Source organism: Colobus angolensis, unplaced genomic scaffold (assembly GCF_000951035.1).
Source record: "Colobus angolensis palliatus isolate OR3802 unplaced genomic scaffold, Cang.pa_1.0 Scaffold528, whole genome shotgun sequence".
NCBI classification, from domain to species: domain Eukaryota; kingdom Metazoa; phylum Chordata; class Mammalia; order Primates; family Cercopithecidae; genus Colobus; species Colobus angolensis.
In genome coordinates this window covers 126,041-151,904 of record NW_012118799.1, presented here as the reverse complement: position 1 = coordinate 151,904, position 25,864 = coordinate 126,041, and the positions used below count along the sequence as shown (strand labels likewise).

The 25,864-nt window shown below is 51.3% G+C and overlaps 1 protein-coding gene across 1 annotated transcript in view; it reads right to left on the bottom strand.

The window, feature by feature from the left end:
* The window catches only part of AHRR (aryl-hydrocarbon receptor repressor), a 75,200-nt gene extending 49,836 nt beyond the window's left edge, over window positions 1-25,364 (bottom strand). Inside the window, exons 1-3 of the mRNA XM_011960874.1 lie at window positions 25,308-25,364; window positions 20,682-20,767; window positions 17,378-17,559 (exon numbers count right to left, since the gene is read on the bottom strand). Of these exons, the coding sequence (XP_011816264.1) occupies window positions 17,378-17,559; window positions 20,682-20,767; window positions 25,308-25,364 (325 nt within the window). The remainder of the gene's footprint in view (window positions 1-17,377; window positions 17,560-20,681; window positions 20,768-25,307) is intronic.
* Between the last annotated feature and the right edge of the window lie 500 nt (window positions 25,365-25,864).

Sequence of the window (25,864 nt, the reverse complement as noted above, 5' to 3'; positions counted from 1 at the left end):
TCCAGGTGCACACGAGGCGGACGGACCCGGCCGCGGCCTCCCCAGGTCCCCGCGCCCTCCCTGCACCTGGGGGTCCCAGCTGAGGGTCCGCCCCGGGAGGAAACCCCCATCCCCCACCTCTCCAGCCCCAGTCTCCTCCCCTGTGATGTAGGGAGAGACTCCCCTCAGCCCACGCCACCGCAGATGCCCGTGGTGATGGGTTGGGGAGGAAGGGAGCTGGGAGAGCGGTGTCGTTCCTGGCGGCTGGTGAGAAGGATGGGCCATCACCGTGGCCCTCACAAGGCACAGCTGGGCCAGCAGGAGGGGGCCACAGGGCCAGGGCGGGAGGAGCTCTGGGCACCCAAGACCGCAAAGGCCAACCTGTCCCCTGCCTCCCAGCCACCGCCCGGCCTGCTGGTCCTGCAGGGTCTGCAGAGAGGGGCCCTGCCAGGACCACTCCCAGGGCCCGCCCTGCGGGCAGTGAGAAGCTGGAGGGCCGCGTGTCAGATGAGACTGAGCCGGGCGCGGGCAGGGCCAGGGCCGCTGGGCAGGGCCGCCCTCTCAGAGGTGAACAGGCCACACGATTGGGCCTGAACCTGGATCTGTAGCCTGGGCACCCTCTGTCCTGCCAGCACTCTGCCTACCGTGCAGAACCTCAGCCAAGTTAGAGATTCTCAGGGCCATTGCCAGCCCTCCGCCCAGGGTTGCAGAGTTCACTGCAACCAAGAAGGGGCTCATCTGGAATAGCGAGAATGTGAAGTCAGCACCCAGGCCTCGGGTGACCCTGTGCCCACAGCAAGGGCTGGAGCAGAGTGGCTCCCTTGGAGGCTCAGGCTTTCCATGGGGTCCTGCTCAGGGCCCTCTGTTTCTTCACACAGAGGAGACTCAGAGCAAGGTGTCACCCGGAACCCAAGGCCACCCCATCTGGTCCCCACCACAGGCACCTGGACCTGTGACTCGGTCTGACCCACTGTCCCTGGTGAAGGAGAAGCCAGAAGGCGGGTCCAGCTCTGCGTCTGGGTGATGCTGTGATGCCCAGAAATGAAGCCACATTGCTCCCAGTCCCCTGAAGCCAATTCCCCGGTAGGGGCGGGGGAGGCAGTGCAGATGGAGGGCGGGAGGTCAGCCCTGCTGTTGGAGATCACGCACCCCAGCCCTGTGCAGCGACTGCGGCTGAACTTTCCTGCTGTGTGCAGGGCTGAGTAAGGTCCATTTCAGGTCTTCAGTGCTGGACAGGGAGCTGGGCCCAAGGGGAGCTGAAAAGAAGGAGAGATGAAGAAACAGAAGAAGCAGAACAGGCAAAGCGGGCAGAGACGTCCCTTTGTTCTTCACCCAAACCGCAGCCTGGACCCGGTTCTCAGGCCTCCTGTGACCGATCCCAGGGCGGACAGGGCCCAGGCTGGATTTGGGGCAGGTGACAGTCAGGATCCCAGCACCTTGACTGGGAAGAAGGACATGCCTCTGTGAGGCCCCAGCCCACAGCTCCACAATCCCCTCTGTGCAGTCAGGGGAGCTGGGCCCAGAAGCCAAAGGATGGATCAGCAGGGGTGGCCCCCCCCAGCCCTGGGGGAGGAGGGAAGGCCCTGAGGGGCTGTGTGCTGAGCAGCACCACTGCTTCCTATCCAGGAAGCCTGGAGGAGGAGCTCAACCAGCAGAAACCCTGCCGCTTCCTTCCTGTGAGGGCTGGAGAAGGTGGTAAGGAACGTGGGTGCTTCATGAAGGTCCCTAGTGGCAGGACTGCCCTGCCTCTCCGCAGAGCCCTCAGCAGGGCCTGAGTGGTGAAAGCAGCCAAATGAGAGGAAGGCCCGGGATCCCTTTCTTCTCCATCGTTTTCACCCAGTCCTTAACAGGCACGTCGACCCTAAGGATCCTCATTCGAAGGGACAGAACTCCACAGACAGGGGCGTAAGGGAGAGAGGAGCAGGCGGGCCCCAGGCTGACTCGGTTTAGGACTCCCTCTAGGGAATCGTCCTAAGTAAAGCTGCCTGGCAATCTGCAGCTCCTGGGAGCATTTCACCACAGAGGGCTTCAACAGCGACCACGAGAGTCGGTTCCACAGTCCTGGACTGTGAGTCCAGGACAGGTCAGCCCAGGACAGGTGGGCCCAGATGCTTAGGCCTACTGTGGGACACACAAGGGCTTACCCATGCATGAGGCAGCCTGCCAGCCCCTGCTGCACCTGCCCAGGGAATGGGACTCAGGATTCCCACCACCTGCTAGCCCATTACTTCAGAGTCCCAGAGACTCCCTCAGAAAGCCTAGAGCAGGGCTGGGCTGAAACCCCGACTCAGACAGGCAGCTGCTGTTGGCAGTCACAGCCGGCCCTCGAGCTAATGAGGACACAGGCCCAGTGTGCTGACCGACGTCACACGTCAACCACCTGCAGCACCAGGTGCTCTGATTAAATAATCCTGCCTGCTGTGTTGGGAGGTGTTTCCAGATGGGGGTCCCATTTGAATTCATGGGCTAGGTGAAGCCAGCGGTCTTCCCCAGTGTGGCTGGGCAGTCCGTGGGGGGGTTGGAGAGAACTAGACAGGAGGAGTCACCCCTTTTTCCTGACTCACAGCTTGAGCCGGATCAGCCCATCTCCCCTTCTCTGGCCATGGGCGGGAATTTCTGCCAGCGCCTGTGGCCCTCAGGCCTCTGGGCTTGGACTGAACTACACCTCAGCTCTCCTGGGTCTGCAGCTTGTAGTTGTCTGAGCCACCTGCTCATAATAAGCCTCCCCATATCTGTCTCCAGTCGGTTGTGTTTTACTGCAGAGCCCTAACTGACATGCCCCGCAAAGCCGGGCCCGAGGTCAGCCGAGAGCTCCGCACCAGGCCCGGCCTCTGTGCTCTGGGTGCTTCCAAGGCAGGCCTCCTCTGGATCACTTCCTCCTCCAGCCACCCAGGGAGGTCGGACAAGCATGATGAGAATGTACCTGTACTTTTCCGTGTCCCCCTCCCCCAACGGACACCTGCACCTTCCCATGGGCTGCCCCTCCACCCCACAGTCACCCGTGCCTTCCCAAGACCTGTCCCCAACCCCATCACCCGCACCCTCCCATGGCCTGTCCCCCCATCACCCCCATCACCTGCACTTTCCTGGGGGCTGTCCCCTGGGCACCACCACCTGCCTGGGGCTACACCCACTGTGAAACTCTGAGGGTCCTGGGGGTGGCGGATGACCTTGATGAAAATTTCCCTTGAACCTGATTTCACTTGCCCCTGCTCCCAGCTCAGGCTCCCTCCTGAAGACCCTTAAGACACTCTCCCATCCAGAAGTTGGATGGAGGAGTTGGATGGGATGCGCTGAGAAGCCTGGGACGTCCACCCAATGCTTCCCCGACGCCTGCTTTCGCCAGAATTGCCTGACCTGACTGTGGATCCAGGAAATGCAGCACAACAGTAACAAGGGAAGTAAATGAGCAGGGCTTCCAGTGAGGGCCCGGGAGGATGGGGCTTCCAGCGAGGGCCCGGGAGGATGGGGCTTCCAGCGAGGGCCCGGGAGGACGGGGCGCCAGCGAGGCCCCGGGAGACGGGGCGGTGCTCTCAGAGCCAAGACATTCCCAGGAGGGCACCTCTGACCCCTGCTCCCACACCCCAACCGTTTCTCCAAATGCCTTTGCAAGTTTTACGTCAAATGAGGGGACCACAGCTTCAAGGCTTTCAAATATTCAAACTCTCCCTTCCTTCACTTCTCAAGAACTGGATGACAAAACCGTTTGGCCTTTTGAAGATGAAATGTAATATGTACATTCTGGAATAAAATGTCATTTAGCGATTCTTGACGGCTACAAATTGTATTTGTACCACCCAGTTACTTTCTGAACAGGTGTGTTCTGCACTGGGACGCACAGAATTCTGTCCCAGCTTCTGTACAGGAAAGGTTTAGAGGAAACACTTGGGACGGACACTCTGTGCCAGAGCGTGGGACAAGCACAGCTCTCCCCAGTGGCCCAGGAGGCATCAGGAGCACTCAGGCAGGTGACAAACACTCAGAGCAAAGCAAGCGCCCACAGAGGGAGCCCAGGGAGCCAGGGGGCTCAGGCTCGTGCAGTGGGGGGCCTCAGCTCCTGAGTCGGGCTGTGCTGTGTGCTTGCCTAGACGTGGGTCTGTTCACCTGCAAGGAGCATGCGCCCCAGGCTTGCAAAGCAGGCAAGTCCACCCTGTGGGACAAAGCTGCCCCGTCAGGCTGTGGGCGGGAGGGAACCAGGACTGTGAGGGTCCGGGAGAGCCCTCAGGCATCACAGAAAACAGCAGGCACCAGGCTGGGGGGTTAAGACAGAATGCCCAGGAAGAGAGAGGGTGTGAGGAAGAGTGTGAGAAGCGGATGATTGTGCCGTGCTGCTCTTGACACATGGGCGGGTGTATATTTAACGGAGTGTGAGGGAATGCATTCGAGGTGCTCACTGAGGGCAGAGAGAAGCAGCACGTGAGAAGGGGTTCCAGCAAGTGAGTGCTGGGTGGGCGAGTGTCCTTCCAAAATCCTTAGTCACAACTTGTGGGGCAGAGGGGGTTAAAAATGCCCTTCAAAGGCCCAAATTCCCCTCAGCAAGAAAAAGCATCAGGAGTATAAATAAACACACTCATTTCACACAGACACGATATTTATAAAACGGGGGGCACCCCTAAGACATATACTGCATCAAGTTGTTGAATTTCCTGTAGCAAGAATTTCCAGATTTTTCGAAAAGCACCAGAGAGCTTTAGAGATTTCACACTTCCTTACAGCGCAAAACGAACCACAAAAAAATGCATTTCCTCTGAGCCAGCAGAGACTGGGGAGGCTGCAGCTGGCAGTGCCCACGCGTTTCTCTGGTCAAGAGAATGCGCCTCTAACCACTTTCTGAGATCACAGAACCCGTGGGCCTCGGGGGGGGGCTCTGCGGTCACCAGAGTCACACGCTCGTCCTGCAGAGGAAACACACCCTGGCCTTGGAACCCCATGTTATCGTGGAAGATGCAACCAAAAATAGCTCTTTGGGGAAAAAAGAATACTCGCACACATTGCAAATCCATATTCTCTTCATGATGCGAAACATCTGGCATAAGCAAACTATTTGGGCATTCTTGTTACATTTCAGCATATCAAAGAAAAGCACAGCCGGGACAAGCCAAGGGTTCAAGAAACATTTTGTAAAACAAAACCCAAAAAACTGCTGGTGCTGTTTAACAATCAAATACTCAGTGAATCAGTGTGCGGTGCACAGGTGTACAGATGAGTGAGCAGGCAACACTGCAGGCCACTAACCCCATGCGGCCGCAGCCGGAGAGAGCCTGGCCCACGCCCTCAGGCAGAATACAGTGCCATGGTGCACGCCCAGGGAGCCTTCACGAGGAGCCCCGCCGGCCTCTCCTACCGCGGAAGAGGGCGCCGAACTCTCACTGAGTCCTCTGCCGTCTACCCACAGGTATGGATGCTGCCTCGCTTGTCAATTTTCACATCAATGAGGAGTGCCAGCTCAGCCGTCAGAGTCTCTGATTTGTTTATAAATAATGAATTTGTAAGTAAAGTTATTAAGTTATGTAACTATGAATTTACAACTAACACCTACATGAGACTGACCTGCCTGTGAATCACCATTGCCTTCACGGTCCTCACACATCACTACAGGCAGTCAGTGGCCATCAGTCCTGCAATGTACCATCCACAGATGCAGACCAAACTGAGTACGTCTCAGGGCCTTTGGTGTCCAATGCCTGGGGCCTTCTGAAGGACATGGGCCTTCGTTCGCCCATGTGGTCATCCACGTCTTCGGGATCTGCCACTGCCAACCCCTGTCTTGGGCATACAACAGAGAAGGAGGGGAACAGAGCCCAGCAACACACAAATTAAGCACTAGGAGAGAACGAGCAGCAGAGGGGGCAGTGTCAGGTCAGAGGGGCAGAGGCTGTGATGTTAAAAATGAGGCCGGGGAAGACCTCCTGAGGGGTGAAGACAAGAGACCCAGAAGGAGGGCATGGCCTTCAAAAGCTACAGGTGCGCCGAGCCTCGGATGCTGCCCCCAGCAAGGCCCACGTAGCATCACTGCCTGGCCGTGCCATATTCAAGCCCCACCAGGCTGGCTTCTCCAGTCCCCACGGCCAGTGCTGCCCACTCCTCTGTGCCCTTGACCACGCACTGCAGCTCAGACCCGTGTCTATGGGGCAGGGTGGTCGTGATGGGCGCTGAGGAAGGTGTTGGTTATTCTTATATTTCTCTTTGCAAAAGGCCCAGCTGCCCAACATGACAAGTGCTCCTACAAGACGTGACATGCCTCACAAACATACAAATACACACCATGCAGTCCCACATCTGGCTATGCTAAGGGCCCATCGCGTGCCCGTGACCTCAAATGCATACGATGCTGTCCCACATCCGGCTATGCTGAGGGCCCCCCGCATGCCCACGACCTCCCGTTCTCCCCCGCCTCCCTGGGCACTTGCTCTTCCCCCCAGCTCCTCCCGGGTGGGAGTGGCCGGGGCTCTGCTGCGCCCCCCCAAGGACTCACTTCGGAGCTCATGTAAACACCCTGCAGCTTCCCCATTTTAGTTTTCCTTGTTCCTCCTGTGTATGCTTTCAGACAGTATCAAACTTACAGAAAAGCTATAAGAATAATATAAAGCACCCAGATACCCCTTGTCCACGGATGAGTTTCACCAGTGTCCCAATAACATCTTTTTAGCCAAGGTGGTGCCGGACGGCGGCAGCAGCCATCGCCACGCTGCCTTAGTCCCTGCCACCTCTCCATCCCTTCCAGTATCTCCGTGGCTTTCATGGCCTGCCGGGTTTTTTGGAGATAACAGGTGAGTTATTTTGCAGACTGCCCTTCAGTTTGGGTCTGTCTGGTGTTTCCTCGTGATTTGACTGAAGTTATGCACCTCCAGCCGGAGTATCAGCAAAGCAATGCCGTGCTCCACTCATGCCCTGTTGCGTGGTGCACAATGCCGGCTTATTCCACTATTGGCAGGGTCAGATCGATCACTTAGGACAGTGAATGCTGGGCTTTTCTGCTTCATAATTAATAAATATTTTGATCAAGACTACAAAAATTCTGTCTCACCCCATTTTCACCACCAATTTTAGCACTAATTGCTATTTCTTGCCTGAATTATGACTGTAGTGGTTACCAAATTTGATTTGCAATTCACCTCTTCTTTCGATAGTCATCTCTCTTCTTATAGTCATTAATGAGCCTGTTGTGAGGAAAAACTTATTTACTTATATATTCATTCATTTATATAAGTGTGACCCTATAAAATCGTATTTTATTCACTGGGGTATAGCCCATTACTATCATTATTCATTTTAATGCTTAAATTGTCCCAGACATGGCCAGTGGGAGCCCCTTCAAGATGGCTTCTGTGTCCCGTGACACGTCTTCTTCGCTGGTGACTACTGCCTTGCTTTCTGGCGTGAGGTAAGTATAAAGTACCTTGTACTTTGTCTGCTCCAGCTCTTGAAAGAGCCCCCAAAAGCCCTAGTTCCTTTTAATGGCAAGAAGCATTTAGAAACCAACATCTGAATGTTAAGCGTGATTGCTGCTGCTGGGGTGTCACTGCTCTGAGGCCCTCTCAGGTGACAGTGGGGGGGGGGCTGGGGGGTGAGCGTACACACATTTTACATACATATTCATGTCTCTCTTTATATATTGAAAGCCATGAGTTCACACCAATACCTCCAATTCCAATTCAACATCACAGGATTCGATAGAATGGAACTATCTTTTTCTTTACTCTTTGGTAGAAATTGCTTTAAAGCTATCTGAGCCTAGACTTTCTCTGTGCAAAGACTTTAAACAACTAAATCAGTTTCTTTAATGGTCCTCTGACATTCAGGTTTTCTATTTCTTCTTGAGTCAGTTTTAATAAGTTATATTTTCTAGGAATATTTTCATTTATGTTTCCAAACTTCAAATGTATTGGCATTAATTTGTTCATAAGAGCTTCTCTTTATATTCCTAATATTGCTTATTCTTTCTTCCTTGATCAGTTTCCCAGATCTTTGTAAAGTTTATCATTTTAAAAGAACTCTATTGCATGTTTCTTTTCCCTTTCATCAATATCTTCTATTATTTTCCTTATTTGACTCTCTTTTTATTTTACTGTTATTTATCAGAACTACTTAATTGGATGCTTAGCTCATTAATATTTAGCCTTTCTTCTTTTATACATAAACACTTAAGATTATTTATTTCTAAGTGTTGCTTTGGCTACATCCCACACATTTTAAATATTTCTAAATTGCATCATGTTTTCTTCTTTGACCTATGTGTTATTTACAAGTGTGTTTATTTATTTCCAAATGTAAGGGTTTTCAAGTTATCTTGTTATTACAGATTTTTAGTTTATATGCATTGAGTTCCCACCTCATTATTCTTCAATATCTTATCTTTTGAAATTTACTGCCGGGCACGGTGGCTCAAGCCTGTAATCCCAGCACTTTGGGAGGCCGAGACGGGCGGATCACGAGGTCAGGAGATCGAGACCATCCTGGCTAACACGGTGAAAACCCGTCTCTACTAAAAAAAAAATACAAAAAACTAGCCGGGCGCGGTGGCGGGCGCCTGTAGTCCCAGCTACTCCGGAGGCTGAGGCAGGAGAATGGCGGAAACCCGGGAGGCGGAGCTTGCAGTGAGCTGAGATCCGGCCACTGCACTCCAGCCTGGGCGACAGAGCGGGACTCTGCCTCAAAAAAAAAAAAAAAAAAAAAGAAATTTACTGAGACTTGCTTTATTGGCCAATAAGGTTTCTATATATTTACCAGTTCCATGTGGGCTTTGAAAATACATGAATTCTGTAGTTTGGGGGTGTACTGATTTATGTATGTCCACTAAATTAACCTTTTTTTTCCCTTTGCGTTGTTCAAATGTTCTATAACCTTTACTGGCTTTTATTTACTTCTTCTATAAAATCCTGAGTTACAGTATTTAAAATATTTTTCTCTGATGATGAATTTATATATTCTTCCTTATAGTTCTGTCAATATTTACTTTATAGATTTTGAAATTATGTTATGGAAAGCATAAAAATGCAAAATTATATTATCTGCTTGATGAAATGAATTGTTCAATCATTATGTATTGATTTTCTCCATCTCCAGTGGTGCTTTTTACCCCAAAATCAGTTTTTTTACATTAATATAGATTCATTGTATTTTCTTCAGTTTATATTTCCCCAGTATACCCTTTTCCATCCTTTTACTTTCATCCTTTCTGTACCTGAGAGTGTAGATGTGTTTTCTGTAAACAGCGTATAGTAATCCACTTTAATAATCTTTATCTTTTAATTGTTATGTTTATTCTATTTACATTTATTGTAGTTACTGATATATTTGGACTTGTGTTCCACCTCTTTTGTGTTTCTTTTTTCCCTTCCCTTCCTAGTCTTTTCCTTTTGACTGATTACATTTTCTCACCTTTTTTCTTTCCATTAGTTTGAAATTTCAACCCCATTTCTATGGTTGATTATCCTGAAAATTTTATTATAAATTAGATAACCATCCTCCAAAGTTAATACAAGAATCTTGGCCGGGCACGGTGGCTCAAGCCTCTAATCCCAGCACTTTGGGAGGCCGAGACGGGCGGATCACGAAGTCAGGAGATCGAGACCTTCCTGGCTAACACGGTGAAACCCCGTCTCTACTAAAAAATACAAAAAGCTAGCCGGGCGAGGTGGCGGGCGCCTATAGTCCCAGCTACTCCGGAGGCTGAGGCAGGAGAATGGCGGGAACCCGGGAGGCGGAGCTTGCAGTGAGCTGAGATCCGGCCACTGCACTCCAGCCTGGGCGACAGAGCGAGACTCCATCTCAAAAAAAAAAAAGAATCTTAGAACTTTTTAACTCATCATCCTCTTCAAATTTGTATATTATGACTATATACTTATCTTTTTAAAATTCTTATATCACCATTATTATTTTACACAATGTGTTTGATTTGATTTGATTTACCCATATAGTCACCACCTTCTTGTTCTTCATTCCCCCTTGTATCTCAAATCTTCCACCTGGAATTCTCTTCCTTCTGTGTGAAGTATATCTTTAATAATGTCCTTTAATAAAGTTATCTCTGGGTTCTCAGCTTCACTTAGTTTTTGTCTGAGTATTCCTTAATTTACTACCAGCCCATAAATGCATTTTTAAAGGCTTAAAATATTTTATCTTGAAGTTTTGGCTGTTATCAGTAGAAGGATGCCTCAGTTACATATTGAAAATGGAAGAGACTGTGTTAAGTAGTCAATATTCTCCCACTAGACTCTAAATACCAGGAAGCAAAGACCATAGCAGCTCTTTTTTTACTTGCATTAGAACAGGATGTTAATATGGAACTTTTCCAGTCTGAATTTTAGCTGAGGCCCCAGGACAAGAAGTGCCAGTTGTTCCCAAGTAAAATTCTGGGTGACCTAGGTAGAGGAGATGTTGAAGATGAGAGAAGTTCAAGTTTGACAGGAGGGCTTCCTTTGGAGAGGGGGGTTGCACTCTCAGTCTGTCCCCACCCCACCTGCACCATGAGAGGGATGGGCAACTTTCTCCTCACTTCATTCCAAGAGGGGTTTCACGAGGCCTGCTAGCGCCTACCGTGAGCCTCCTGAGGCTGGTGGGGGGCACTGAGACCCGGTGTCCCTCTTACACTCAAGAAATGCAAAGGGCAAAAGGAGAGTCCTGGAGCTCCCAGTAGGCAACTGGGCTGCATGTAGAAATTAACGCTAACCCAGTGGATCAAAGGTGCACATTTCCTGTGGACCAGGTGGGGTCGTACTGCCTGAACACTGGCCTGGGATGTCTTCAATCCTGCCCAGAAGGGTTCCTGGAGATGTGAGGGCAGACCTTGGTAAGAGGCTAGAGGTACCACGGCCACCTGGGGCTAAGGAAGTGAGTGTAAGGGACCAGCTGGAGAGGATGCACCGCCTGAGTTGGCCAATTGTGGCAGAGACACCCCAGGGTACAGTGGTCACTCAGGAGACCATGAGAATGCCCCCAGAGCCCCCTGGATTCCCTGCCAGCCTCATGTGCCAGCTCTCTCCCATGCCAGCCATACAGAACCTCTCCTGTCCTTACCTTTTATCCCTCTTGCTCCTCCCACCGAGGGTTGGAAGCCAGAGTTACCAGTGGGGGAGGACCCAAGGGGCGGCAGCCAGCCTGACACCCAGCCTCCCACCTGCCACAGCACCAGGTGAGGTTGGGAAGAGGTTCACATGCGGAAGACAAGTAGAGTTTTAACTGTTTTGCTGGACCTATACTTATCAACAAGCCCGGCCTGCTTGGGGCCACATTAGTGGAAGACACTGAATTACCTAGAAGGGACCAGAAAAGTCCTGGGATTATCCTGGGTTTCTTCCAGGCACAGAAGGAGAATCAGTCCACAAAGGAGGTTTGCTGGGCAGACATGAGAAAAATCAAAGTTGTTTTCTCTCAACCCTTGGCCAGCTTCCTTCAGGAATAAACTCAAGCACCAGGAATGAGTGAGTAAATTAGTGAATGAGCCCCTGCTCTTCTTGGCCAGATTCATCTTTTGGAAGCAGTTAAAAGAGTAAAATCAGCTCCTAAAATCATCAGAGTGATCTTGCCATACAACTACAACAGTGCTGGGGAAACCATTCCTGAGGGCCTCAGGGTCTGAGGCAGGAGTGGCCTCACAACATCAGGGCAGGACCAGCTCTCATCCTCTCCTGGCTCTCAAGTACAGAGAAATACCCTAAGTTATTTTAAACTTGTGAGTCTTTGCAGGAAATGCTCCCCAAGGGGAAGCCATCTTCCAGAAGGCACCAGTGACAGAGAGGAAGGGGGTGAGAGAAAGGGTTGGAGCATAGCCTGGAGAGCTGGAAGGCACATGACCCACATGTGCTCATGCCTGCCGCAGGATGAGAAAAATCGAGTCTCAGACCTGTGGCCCTGCCATGGGGGCTTGCCTTAGCCTCTAGGGCTGCTGTGACAAAATGATTTAAACATCAGAAAGTTGTTTTCTTGCAGTTCTGGAAGCTAGAAGCCCATGATCAAGGTGCCACCACATTCAGTTTCTGGTGAGGGCTCTCTTCTGGGCTTGTGGACAGCCACCTTCTTGCTGCATCTTCACATGAACTTCCTGCTGTGCTTGTGGACAGCGTGAGCCCTCCGATGTCTCTCCTTATATGTGTGCTAATCCCATCAGATCAGAGCTCTGCCCTTATGACTACATTTAACCTTAAATTTAACTTCCTTAGAGACCCCTTCTCCAAATACAACTAAACCAGGGGCTAAGGCTTCAACATATGAGTTTTAGGGGACTAAATTCAGTTTATAACATTCAGTTTATAACATTCAATCCTAGCCTCCAAAATTTATGTCCTCACATGCAAAATACATTAATTCCATCCCAACAGCCCCAAAAGTCTTAACCCATTCCAGCATCAACTCTAAGCCAAAGTTTCATTTAACTACCGTCTAAATCAGAAATGGGTAAGACTTAAGGTACAATTTCTCCTAAAGCAGACCTGCTCTCCAGCCAAGAAGCTGCGAAGCCAGGCAAGCCATGATCTTCTAAAATACAACAGTGAACAGGCATGGGATGGAACTCCCCATTGCAAAAAGCAGGTCACAGAAGGAAGAGAGGGGAGACGGGTCCCAAGCAAGTCACACATCTAGCAAGACAAAGCCCCTGAGACCTGGAAGCCTGGGGACAATCCTCTTTGGCTCCATGCTCTGCCCAGAGGCCCAGCCTCTTTCCCAGCTCTCAGCGGCCCCACCCTCCAAAACCCAGGAGGAGACAGCCCTGCCCTGTGTCTGTGGTGGAAGAGGTACCCAATTACCTCTGAATCACCCCCAGGCACACTCTCCCCTTTCTGGAAAGATGAAGCATGCCAGGCGCTGGAGAGCACTACCTCCTGTTCTCCTTAGGTCAAGCTGACAGTGTCTCTGCGGGCCTGGTCCCATCCCCACTCCTAGCCTCTGCTGAGGAGGCTTCCTGGTTGGGCTCCTGGCTCACACCCAGTCTCCCCATCAAATGGTTGTTCCACTGCATGCAAGTCTGTCCAGACACTTTCTCTTTTTTTTTTTTGAGACAGAGTCTCACTCTGTCGCTCAGGCTGGAGTGCAGTGGCAAGATCTCGGCTCACTGCAACCTCTGCCCGCCGGGTTCAAGCAATTCTCTGCCTCAGCCTTCCAAGTAGCTGTGATTACAGGTGCCCGCCACCATGCCCGGATAATTTTTATGTTTTTAGTACAGACGGGGTTTCGCCATCTTGGCCAGACTGGTCTTGAACTCCTGACCTTGTGATCCACCCGCCTCAGCCTCCCAAAGTGCTGGTATTACAGGCGTGAGCCACTGTGCCCGGCCCACTTTCTCGTTTTTTGCAATGTGGATAGGCTGATAATTTTCCAAATCTTCAAGCTCTGGTTCCTTTTCTTTTGGCAATTCCTTCAATGTATCTCTCTCCTCTGACGTTTCACTATAAGCAGTAAGGAGAAGCAAGGATTTCAACACTTTGCTTAGAAATCTCACCAGCAAAACATCCCATTTCATCACTTGCAAGTTCCACTTTCCACAAAATGCTAGAACTCAGTCCAGCCAAGTACTTGCCACTTTATAACAAGAATCACTTTCCTCGAATTCCACAGGCACGTTCCTCACCAGAATCGGCTTTAATGCTCACATTTCTATCAGTGTTCTGTTCGTGGGGTACGTGTGTTCTCTACGACCACAGCTCTCCCTACAATGCTCTGCTCTCTGAGCCCTCACCAACAACGCCTTTAACACCCATAGTTCTACCAACAACTGCCTCATGGCCATCAGGGCTCTTTCTTGCACACACCTCAAAACTCCTCCAGCCTCCACCCATCAGCCAGCTGCAAGTCACTTCCACATTCTTAGGTATGTGGTATGTAACGCAGGGCACCCCACTTCTCTGCACTCCACTTCTCTGCACCCCACTTCTCTGCTTGGGCTGCTTATAATAAAATGCCACTGCCTGGGGACTTAAACAAGAGGAATTGGTTTTCCACAGTTCTGGAGCTAAAAGCCTGTCATCAGGGTGCAGCTAATTTAGTTCTGGTGAGGGCTCTCTCCGGCCTGCAGACAGCTGCCTTCCCCCTGTGTTCTCTCACAGCCCTTCTTTGGGGGGTGTTCAGCAGAGAGGCGGACAGAAGGTTCTTTTGTGTCTCCTTTTTAAGGACACTGGTCCTATCAGTTCAGGGCTGCCCCCACTTATGACGTTGTTTAACCTTAATTTCTTCCTAAGAGGCCCTACCTACAAATACAGCCACACTGGGATTAGGGTTTCACTATATGAATAGGTGAAGGAATGAGACAAACATCCAGTCCATAAAACGATCATCAAGGAAAAGGCAAATCTTCAGCGAAAGCTGAAAATCGCACGATTTGGCTGAATAACGTGTAACTTCAGGCCTAGGTTTACACACTCACTCATAATCTCAAGGACCATAGAACTTTTGACCTACTAGCAAGCGTGGGATTCCAGAGTTCAGGATCCCAGGACACCTCATGGAGCCGTGGGGCCTCTGTTCTTGCCCACCCAGGGTGGGCTGAAGCGGATGTGCCCGTTCAGCGCAGGGGGGCTTCAGAGCCAGGACTGACCCCAGGAGAGGCTCCAGGATGGACACAGGTGTGTGTTCAGGCCCCACAGTGGAGCACGGCAGATGCAAAGGAACAAGAGGACTCTGATGCTGCTGCGGGTGATGAGTGGAGGGAGCAGGGAGCAGTGTCATCCTGAAAGGAAAATCCCCAGGCTTTCAGAGTGAGGCTGTGCGTGCCACTTTCTCTCCTCCCTGCTTTGTTTTTGGGACTGTTCTACTCCACACTTCTCTACACAGCAACAAGAACACACACGTCTGTGCCCTGTCAGCGCTCCGGCCCCCACGCATGGAGGTGGACACAGACCCATGCCAGGCCTGGATGGACTCCGTGCCCGAGGGCCTCCACTCCCGGGCACTCTTCCTCAGTCGCTGACTGCAGAGGTCCTGGGAAATGCAGGCACCCCCCGGGAGCTCTGGGAGGGTGGCCTGACCCACAGCTGGGCTTCAGCAACACAGCCGGGGCTTCTGCACCCTTTCTGGTCAGTGTTAGGGTCCCACATCCCAGGCTGTGACCAGGGCTCAGCTTAGAAGGGGCCCAACTCCCCTCCCTGCCCCACAACAGGAGGGCAGAGAGCTCTCTCAAGGCGGCAGCAGACTGTCTCCTCCGCACTTCCCTCTTACTTTGTGCCTGACTTCCCCTGGTGTGAAGAGTAAAATCACCAAGAGTGGAAAATCCCGAGCTTAACAGTCACCCAGGAGAAGGGTAGAAGCTAAGAGTTTTATAACTTAAAGTGCCAATCCCCAAACAAAAATAAACCCACTGCATTCTAAAAATCCACGAAGGTCAACATTAAACATCACAAGCAAATGCTCAGGCCATCATCACCCTTTGAGTTGAAAGCTCCTGGTTCATGTCCTTCCCAAAGGCAACTTTTTATGGCAGCCGTAATCTCTAAGTCAAGAGGCATAGTTTAAGATCCAACTTTTATAGCTTGACTTGTTTCTAATTATACAGTGGAAATGACTTCAGAAAAGTTTTTAGAATTTCCTCTAAAATGTACAGCCTGAAGGGGATCACAAAAAATCACAATCCTTGGTAGAAAAATCAGAAAGTTTATTTCCCCGTGAAAGCTGCAGCACTCTTGTAAGCCGGTGGCTCCCTGAGAGTCGCTGCAGCTGTGGCAGAGGTGAGCACCTCCCGGCAGGGCAACAGGAAGCAGGCAGGGTAACATCAGAATCAAAGCCTTTCTGAGGCCATCGAGCCCCGGCCTGGCTGGGCACCGTGGGACCTGTGCGGAGAGGAAGTGACCTGGCCTCTCCTCCAACCTCCCAGCGAAAGGGTGAGGCTGTGCGGTGTTGGTGGGGGGAAGCCGATGCACCACGTCTTCAGCTCGGGACACAGCCTCCCCACCGGCTGCCCCAGCCCTTCCTGCGCTGTCCAGACACGGGGACTGCCCCCTGCCATTGGCGCCGCTGAGCCACATTGCCCCATCCATGAAAGGCGCGCCCCACAAGGCAAACCTCGGAGCCTGCCCTTGATTCCACGCTGGCGCCCATGCCTGGGTGCACGCAGGGTGGTGCCCGCTCCACCACACCGGACCACACCAACCGCACCACATCTTAACCTTCCTGGAAAAGCTGCCATCCTGCACGTGCGGCAAGCCCGGGTCTCTCAGGTAAACTGAGTCCAACACCACCCAGCAGCCCTGAGCACCGGGAGGCCCAGGCTGGGAACGGAGATAAATATAAAATCAATAGTTTTCAACATAAAATTAGAAAACCTGGAATGTAAAACTAAAACTTGCTGTGACCTCACCACTCAGATAAGCTCTGTTAACATTTTGTGGGATTTGATTTCCATGGGGGCTGCGGCCAGCCAGAACCCAGGAAGACCCTCAGTGTGAGGCCGGCACCAGCAGGATGCAGGGTGATGCTGAGTGTCACTGTGGCTTTCCTTTCTGCGTCCCATGGGCCGCATCCTTCCCTGGGGGTCTCTGAGGGTGCGCAGAGGCCTGCAGGGGCCCGGGCACTGAGAGCCTCTCGCACGCCGAGACAGATACCCACACCTAGAGGAGGCCCCCACCCTGACTCAAACTCAGGAGTGCAGGCGCCGGGCACAACTGCCAGACGCTGCTGGTCACAGGGTTTGTAATTCTAAAAGTGCTGCAATCAGACCACGTGCAGGCACGTCACCCAGCACAGAAGATGGAAGCAGCTTCTCTCCCACCCTCCCGCAATGCCAAAGGCCCCACAGTCTACACCTGCGAGTTGTCTGGAGAGATCCCAGCTCCCAGGGTAGCAATAACTGGAAATCTAAGGAAATGCCATGCTTCCAAGGACAGACGGAGCACAGGCCTGGGGAGGCCCCACCCGAGATGCAGGAGCCCTGGAAGCCCCTCCCCACGAGAGGGCAGCCCCAGCAGCTGTGTCTGGGCAGGGCCTGGCATGGGCAGGGAGAGGTGCCCGGCACCCCAGGGCAGCCTCCAGGTCCCACCTAGTCAGCTGCCTCAGCCTCCTGACCATGCCCAGCCCTGCTCATCCACAAAGCCGACCCCTCATTCCCTGGAGCCGGGGTCTGTGGGGAAGCCCCAGTGAAGCCCAGCATGGGGAGGAACAGCCCCAGCCCCTCCCACAGGAGCTGAGCAGCTTCAGCAAATCGAGGACCCGAGGAGCAAACTGGCCCATCCCAGCAAACTGGGGCACCCTGAGAGTGTCGAGGACAGCTAGGGCCAGACCCGGCACCAGGGAAAATCCACAGCCCAGCCAGGACCAAGTCTCCAGGTAAGTCCGGGGGTAGCGTGGGGGAAGAAGGGCGTGCACATGGTGCAGCCCAGCAGACACACTTCACCTGGCCACACGGGCCCCAGGTGGACTCAGGGGAGACACAACCCGACTCAAGTGAACGGGTGGGCGCAGGTGAGAGTCCTACCTTGGAAGAAGCTCTTCACCCGGAGGTAACTGACACTGAGACGCAGGACAGAAAGCTTGTCCAGCTTGGAGATGATGTCAGGTGGGAACGGCAGCAGGCTGGCCAGGTGGTCCAGCTCGGCGTTGAGGCGGTCCCGGTGCCGCTTGGAGGGGTTGGACTTCTCTGCCCCCACGGCGGGCCTCCTGTGGGGAGATCGTCTGGGTCAGGTGGGCTTCTCCACCAGAAGCCACAGGCCCCTTGGGGCGGAAACCATCCCCTGCAGTGACCTCACTAGGAGCATCTAAGCTGCTGCCAGGACAAAATGTGGGAAGAGGACTAAAGCTCACCCATGCCTCAAGACGTAGACACTAAAAACCACAGCGCACAGCAGCTAAGTACAGCTCGGTATCTGGAGGGGACGCAGAGAAGAGGAGCAAACCAGCCCAAGAACCGCAGCTCAGAGCACAGAGACAGGGCACGACCCCTGGCTGTGGGACGGCACGTTTCTCCACCTCTCCACCACAGCTCCCTAGGGAGGGAGGAGGACGCCTGGCCCCAGGCTGGCTCGGTGTCTAAACAAACCTAACACATTCCAGGAAACACAAAAAGGTCCTCCTGGCATCAGCCGGGGCGTGCAGCTGCCAGGCCTGCACTTAGAGGTGCCCAAGGCCACTCCAAGCTTCGATTTCTCCTGTATGTGTTGGGGCTGAGGGGAGAATATTCAGGGACCCCCCAGGGCAAATGAGACCGGGGGCCTGTCCCTCCGGGGCCTCACAAAGGGGCAGTGAGGGCCATTACCCAGTTCTCCTAATACGCCATGGCAGCCTGCTCTACCCACAAAAAGGGACCACCCTGTGGGACTTCCACACCATGGAGCCCAGAGAGGGAGGGAGCTGACCCCACTCACCCAACTACCTTCAAATGACAGGCGCTTGATGTGACCCCTCTCACCTCAGAGTGACCGTCCCCTACGGCTGACCCATTTAACCTCACAGTGACTGTCCCCTACGGCTGACCCGTTTAACCTCACAGTGACCGTCCCCTACGGCTGATCCATTTAACCTCACAGTGACCGTCCCCTATGGCTGACCCGTTTAACCTCAGAATGACCGTCCCCTACGGCTGATCCATTTAACCTCACAGTGACCGTCCCCTACGGCTGACCCGTTTAACCTCACAGTGACCGTCCCCTATGGCTGACCCGTTTAACCTCAGAATGACCGTCCCCTACGGCTGATCCATTTAACCTCACAGTGACCGTCCCCTACGGCTGACCCGTTTAACCTCACAGTGACCGTCCCCTACGGCTGACCCGTTTAACCTCAGAGTGACCGTCCCCTACGGCTGATCCATTTAACCTCAGAGTGACCGTCCCCTACGGCTGACCCATTTAACCTCACAGTGACCGTCCCCTATGGCTGACCCGTTTAACCTCACAGTGACCGTCCCCTATGGCTGATCCATGTAACCTCAGAGTGACCGTCCCCTACGGCTGACCCATTTAACCTCAGAGTGACCGTCCCCTATGGCTGACCCATTTAACCCCACAGTGACCGTCCCCTACGGCTGATCCATTTAACCCCACAGTGACCGTCCCCTACGGCTGACCCATAAACCTCAGAGTGACCGTCCCCTACGGCTCACCCATTTAACCATCACTGCACAGAAGCCACTTCAACTGACATCTCGTTCTAGATATCATTTCCACATTCAATCATCCGAAAGAAAGCATGGCAGCCAGTGTGGAGTCCACTGGGAATGCGTGGGGAGACTGAGCAGGGACCAGTTACCAGCAGGACCACAGGAACGAGGCCACCTGACTTTCCACACTAACCTTTCCTGGGACCTTGGCACATACAGGAGTGAGCCTGCTGTTTCCAGGGGTTTGGGTCTCTTTTGTCAAGGAGTTCCTTATTTTTCCAAGGTGTTTGCACTTATGAGTGAGCTGACACATGCAACTTGTAAGTCTGAAACAATCTGGTCTGTCAGGAACTCCGCGGCACAAACTCCATTTCTCATTGTCTAACGACCTAGGCCGTAAACCAGTCACAGAGCAGCCTGACAGCGCCAAACCCAGTGCTATTGTTTTCAGCTGAGATATAATCCACATAACATGAAACTAACTGTTTAAAAGTGAACAGTTCAATGTCACTTAGGGCAGCCACTAAGCTGTGCAAACCTCACCTCTATTTAGTTCCAGCCCTGAAAGAACCCTTTACCCATCAGCAGTCTCTCTAATTCCCCTTCTATTAGCCCTGGCAGCCCCCAGTTAGCTCTCAGCATGGACCTTCCTACTAAAGGCATGTGGTAGAAATGGAATCAAGACATGGCCTTCTGTGGCCGGCTTCTTTCTCACAGCCTAATGTTTTCAAGGTTCATCCACATTGCTGCAGCTGTCTGTGCTTCCTTCCTTTTCAGGGCTGAGTAATATTCCCGTGTATGGATAGGCCACGCTGCTTTATCTGTCTACCCACTGATGGATGTTTGCGCTGTCTCCTCTGTTTGGCTGCTGTGAATATCGGTGCAGTGAACGCTCATCTAGAAGATTCTGTTTGAACATATACTTTCAATTCTCTTGAGCATATACTGAGCAGTAGAGTTGCTGGGTCATATGTTAATTCTGTTTCATTTTCTGGGGAACCACCAAACTGCTTTCCATGGTGGTTGCACTATTTTACTTTCCACCAGTAATGTAGCAGGCCTCCAGTTTCTCCACATCCTCACCTACACTTATTATATTCTGTTGTTTTGATTACAGCCATTCCGGTGGGTGTGGATTTGCATTTCTCTAATGACTTACGATGTTGAGCATCTTTTCAAATGCCTGTTGTCCACTTTTATATCTTCTTTGGAGAAACGGTTATTCAAGTCTTTTGCCCAGTTTTAAATTGGGTTGTTTATCTTTTTGTTTTTGAGTTGTAAGGATTCTTTAAATACTCTGGATACCAGGCCCTTACTGAGTATATGATTTGTATTTATTTTCTCCCCTTCTGTATCTGACCTTTCCTCTTTCTGGTTTGCTTTTCTTTTCTTTTTTTTTTTTTTTAATGTCACACCCATCAAAAATTACTCAAGCTGCCAGCCAAGATGTAAATAGGCAGGAGAATTGGGGATGACCTGGACCTGCAATCGTGTGCAGTGGCATCCCCTGGCTGGAGGGGCCCACCTGTCAGTGAGGGACACCCAAGGCCTCCCCAGAAAACAAGGGGAACCCGTAGTAGGCAGACAGCGGCTGGGAGAGGCCAGAGAATGGGGGTGCCAGAGAGATGGGAGAGATGGCAGTGGGGAGAGGACAGCCAGGAGGATGCAGAGCACGACAGGATACGAGAAGTCTAGAAGCCCTGAGGGCATGCAGGAGAAGCTCCAGTTCACTCCAGAGCAGAGGAGACTTGCAGGAGGATTCACCAATGCCTGCCGGCACAGAAACAGGTGTCGGAGGAGCCCCAAGCCAGCTCAGGCGGAAAGAGAGGCCCCGAAATATGCAATGCCTGTGAACAAACCTAACAAAAGACACTCAAACCACAGCTGAGAAAAAGGTAAAGATCTAAATGCGCACAGATATAACATGTTCTTTGATTGGATGATTCAATATTGTTAAGATGGCAGTTCTTCCCAAACTGGTCTATACATTCAATGTAATCATATTAAAATCTCAACAGGAGTTTCTACAGAAATTGACAAGCTGATCCTAACCTTTACATGGAAATGCAAAGGACCTACAATAGCCAATTAAAGAGAAGGGCACAGCAGGGTACCTACCCTACTGAGTTTAAGCCCTCTCTAAAGCTACAATATTAAAGATGATTTGGTTATTAGAGAAAACATAGAAATATAAATGAATAGAAAAGAATGGTGTGAACCTAGAAATAGACTTCTTTGGGTCTTCGCTGGACAATTCACAAAGATACTAAGGCAATTCAATAGGGAAAGGAAAATCTTTTCAATAAATGGTGCTGGATCAACTGTATATCCAAGAAAACAAATGGACACCAGCTCTACCCTCATGTAATACCCAAAAGTTAACTCAAAAAAGGAGTCTAGACTTCACAGTGGTTTAAACTACTGTAAAATTTTACAAGAAAATGTGAAAAAATCCTTCAGACCTTGGGGGTAGTCACAGAACTCTTAGAACACAAAATGACAAAAAGCTCACAAGTTGGTCTTCCTCAAAAGGTTTTCAAATGTCTTTTGAAAGTCAATATTAAGAAAATTGAAAAGATAAGCCTTAGATTGGAATATTCACAACAAGGGTTTATATCCAGAACATGTGAAGAACTCTTACAACTCAATAATAAGAAAACAAAGAAGCCAGTAAGAACACGGGCAATTATTTAAGCAGACACCACCAGACAAGATACATGTAGGATGGTGAAGAAGCACATAAAGATACCCTCAACACCATTAGTCACTAGGGAAATGCACATTAACACCCTGATGAGATACCACCAACCCATGAGGACGGTCAAAACCAAGACAGCTGAGCACACCACGCACTGGTGGGGGTGCAGAGAAACTGGGATTGTCACATACAGTTTCTGGGAATGGGAAGTGACACCACTGCTTTGTAAACAGTTAAACATGCACCTGCTGTGTCACGCAGCAACTGCACTCCTAGGTATTTATCCAAGAGAAATAAAAACATACAGACTTGTACAAAAAATGTTCATGGTAGCTTTATTTGTAATAGTCCAAAACGGAGAACCACCTGAACTTCCATCCACAGGTAAATAAACAGATTTGGTCTATCCATACAACAGAACACTTCGCAGCAATAAAAAAGAACAAATGGCTGGTGCTAGAAACGTGGATGAATCTCAGAACCTTTATGCCAAGTGCACGCAGACAGACAAAAAGCTGTGTGATTCCATTTGCACAAAATGCTAGGACAAGCAAACCATCGACAGCGACCGGAAACAGATCAGAGGTTGCCTGGGGCAGAGCTATGGGGAGGAATTACGAGGGGCCACAAAGAAGCTCCTGGAGTGATGGAAATACTTCCTCTCGATTTTGGTGATGACTTCACGGATGTACACAGATGTCAAAACGGACCCAACTGCACACCTTAAACGTGCAGGTCAGCTGAAATACGTGTACTTCAACTATACCCAATAAACATCAAAACGCAGGAAAAAAAAAAAGGAATCCCTGTGGCTTCCACAGTGTGGTGAGCTGAAGGCACTGTCCCTGCTGAGGACTCCAGGGAATCCCAAAAGACAAGGAGCATCAAACAGGCTTCTGGTGGCACAGGGCATTCACTCCCGGGAGAGCGCTGTGAATTCAGGATCACCCACGTCACCCAAAGGATACCGAGGCTGGGGGGGAGTCAAGGGCAACGCCAAGGGGAGGGCCGTCTCAGCCGGCTGCCCAGCTTCCCCACATCAGCTGCCCCCTGCACTCAGTGCCTGCGGGGGCCTCTCGGGGCAGGTTCTAGACCAACTCCACCTCCGATGGCATGCTCCACGGCCTTTACCAGCCACCCCTTCCAACCAAATTTGGGGCACACACAGACCTATCCCCCACCACCGCAGAGGAGCCAGTCAGACCAGAGCACTGGACACGGCCCTCAGATGCATCAGGGGCCACAGCTGGGACGGCCAGAGCAGAGGGGGCCCCCACCCCAGCAGGGGGTGCAGGATGGGCGCCCAGACTCAACATCAAAACAGTGTTTTGGCCTCCAGTTTCCCAGAGCAGGTCCCTAGAGGGGTTCCCAGGACCCTTGCACATGCCCAGTAGCCCCTCCATGGAGAAAGACACGGCAGCCTTCAGAGATGTCCATGCTTGGACATGCCAGCCTCCATCACCTTACCTAGTGTGTGCGTGCAGTGGGTGTGTGTGTGTGAGTTGGAAAACATTTCATGACTGTTCAAGTCATTCATTGTCTTTCATTGCCCCTCAAATTACAACTGGTTTTCTTTTTTCCCTCTTTTTTCCTCTTTCTTCCCCAAGTGCTGAAAAGTTTTAAACATAAATACATACATTTTAAGGAATGTATTCGAAGAACTAATGGGAATATTCTCCTATAAACTTGAAGTAGAGGAGATCTTCCTAATCGTGATGTAAAATTAGCCACAAAAGTAAAGATTGAGGCCAGGCGCGGTGGCTCACACCTGTAATCCCAGCACTTTGGGAGGCTGAGGCAGGCGGATCACGAGGTCAGGAGATGGAGTCCATCCTGGCTAACGGTGAAACCCCATCTCTACTAAAAATAAAAAAAATTAGCCAGGTGTGGTGGCGGGCGCCTATAGTCACAGCTACTTGGGAGGCTGAGGCAGGAGAATGGCGTGAACCCGGGAGGCGGAGCTCGCAGTGAGCTGAGATCCGGCCACTGCACTCCAGCCTGGGCGACAGAGCAAGACTCTGTCTCAAAAAAAAAAAAAAAAAAAAAGTTAAGTTTGACAAATTCAACTTCATACAAATTCATTTTTTTTCTGCATGGCAAAGATGTAAAATCAAAACTGGGGTAAAGTATTTGAAACCCATTCAAAAATTAATTTCCTTAGTTTGCAAGCTCTTACAAATCAAGAGGCACAAAACAAACAATACACTAGGAAAATGAGCAAAAGATGTAAACACGGTTCACAGAAAAGGAGATGCAAGTCACTCTTAAACCTCACTTATGATACAAGAATGCAAATTAAAATCACCAGTATCTGAAATACACTAAGTGCTGGGGCATGGGGAGGAGGCACTGATGAGGAACTCTAACCCTAACCTCTTATGCTGGGAGGTTTGGGAACAACTATTGAAATTACAAATGCCCGTGTTGTAGCTGAGCAATTCCACATCTAGGTTTTCATCCTCCCAGTATGTGAGTGTGGGGGATTTGATTTTACCTCTTGCAAGCTAACAGCTCGTTTCTGTTTCGTGGACCCTGGAAGAAGACATGAGACCCCGGAGGCGGAGACAAAGGGCTTACAACTCACGGCACAGCAAGCCACGTGAGTTCCGTGTGTTCATCATTCACCCAGGTCCCCGAGTCCCGCGGGGGGATGTGGAAGCATCCTGGCTGACGCTGCATGTGCAGTGGGTTCTTGTAGCAACCAAGGAAGACTGAACTTTTTACAGGGTGAGGCTGAGGTCTGCAGGTGAAGGGCGGCCATCCCTGGGGGCCAAGGAGGATGAAGCGGGGTGCACATAGGGAGCCAGGAAGGGGTGAGATGCTTCCACAGCTGTGTCCCTCAGGGGTGGGCGATGGGATGTGCTCCTGAGCCTGTGCACTTGAGAGATTTGGGTAGCAGATGTATTTGTCACATTAAATAAGGAGAGGAAATAGCTTTGCCACACAGCTACAAATGCAGTCCCCATGGTAGGGCAGTCTAGGGAAGAATCAGAACTAAATTTCCTGCTTTGATTGTGTTTTTATTCCACTGCAAAGGCCTGAGAAAGGAGTTTTTAGGCCTTTGCATTTTATGTATTGGTGTTTTGAATGGCTAGTGTGCTCACCTATTTCAAAACTCAGAGGAAAGTGTCTTCAGGCTGGCTCCCTGCCTGGAGGCAGCTGATTTTAAGTTTTCTGTGACTCTGTCGGGAGACATTTTATGAATAAACTAGCAAATGTGCATGCATAGTATTTATGTTTCCTCCCTTTATATATGAATTGCAGCATCCGTATCTACTGCCGTCCACCCTAGAGCTTGTTTGCAATCAGTGCAGGGCTGTGTTGTGTTTCTTCTGCAGCCCTTGGTCCCCGCCTCAGCTGAGTGCCTGGCCCCATGCATGGTTTTGCGCATGTGCTCACTGCCGAGCCAGCGTTAGCCTGAGCACTGAGCCTACTGCATGCTGGTGTTCCATGCACAGAGTGCGAGGCCTTGGCCGCAAACTGCAGCCTTAAGGGACAAGGTAAGTAAGGTCCCCTGTGAGACAAGGGCTCCCTTTATTGTTTACCGTAACAAGACACCTAAACAAGATGTAAACAGTAAATAAGATCCTTCCTTCCCAAGGGAGGCCTTACCTTCCTGTTTCCCAGCCCCAGCTCCTCCTTGGGCCCTGCAGTGCTTGGAGGCACCATGGTCACGCACTAAGGCCCAGCTTTTGACACATCCAGGCACCCAGGGGCCTAACCTCAGCATCACAGCAGGTATCAGGGTGGGGAGGGCGGTGTTGCTGTGAATCTGCACAGAATCCTACAGCCCCTGCAGCCAGGGATATCATCCGACACACACACCCCACACACACCCCCACACACACATCCCCACACACAGCCAGGGACATCATCCGGCACACACACAGCACCCCTTCTCCCCCGCACACACACAGCCTCACACCTCCCACACACACACACAGCCCCCCTACACACAGCCTCACACACACACACCCCACACAGCCCCCCACAGCCTCACACACACCCCCACACACAGCTTCCCACAGCCCTCCACACACACCTGCACACACAGTCTCACACAGCCTTGCACACCTGCACACCCCACATACAGCCTCACACACAGCTTCACACACATACACCCCACACACAGCCCCCCACAGCCTCACACACACCCCCCCACACACAGC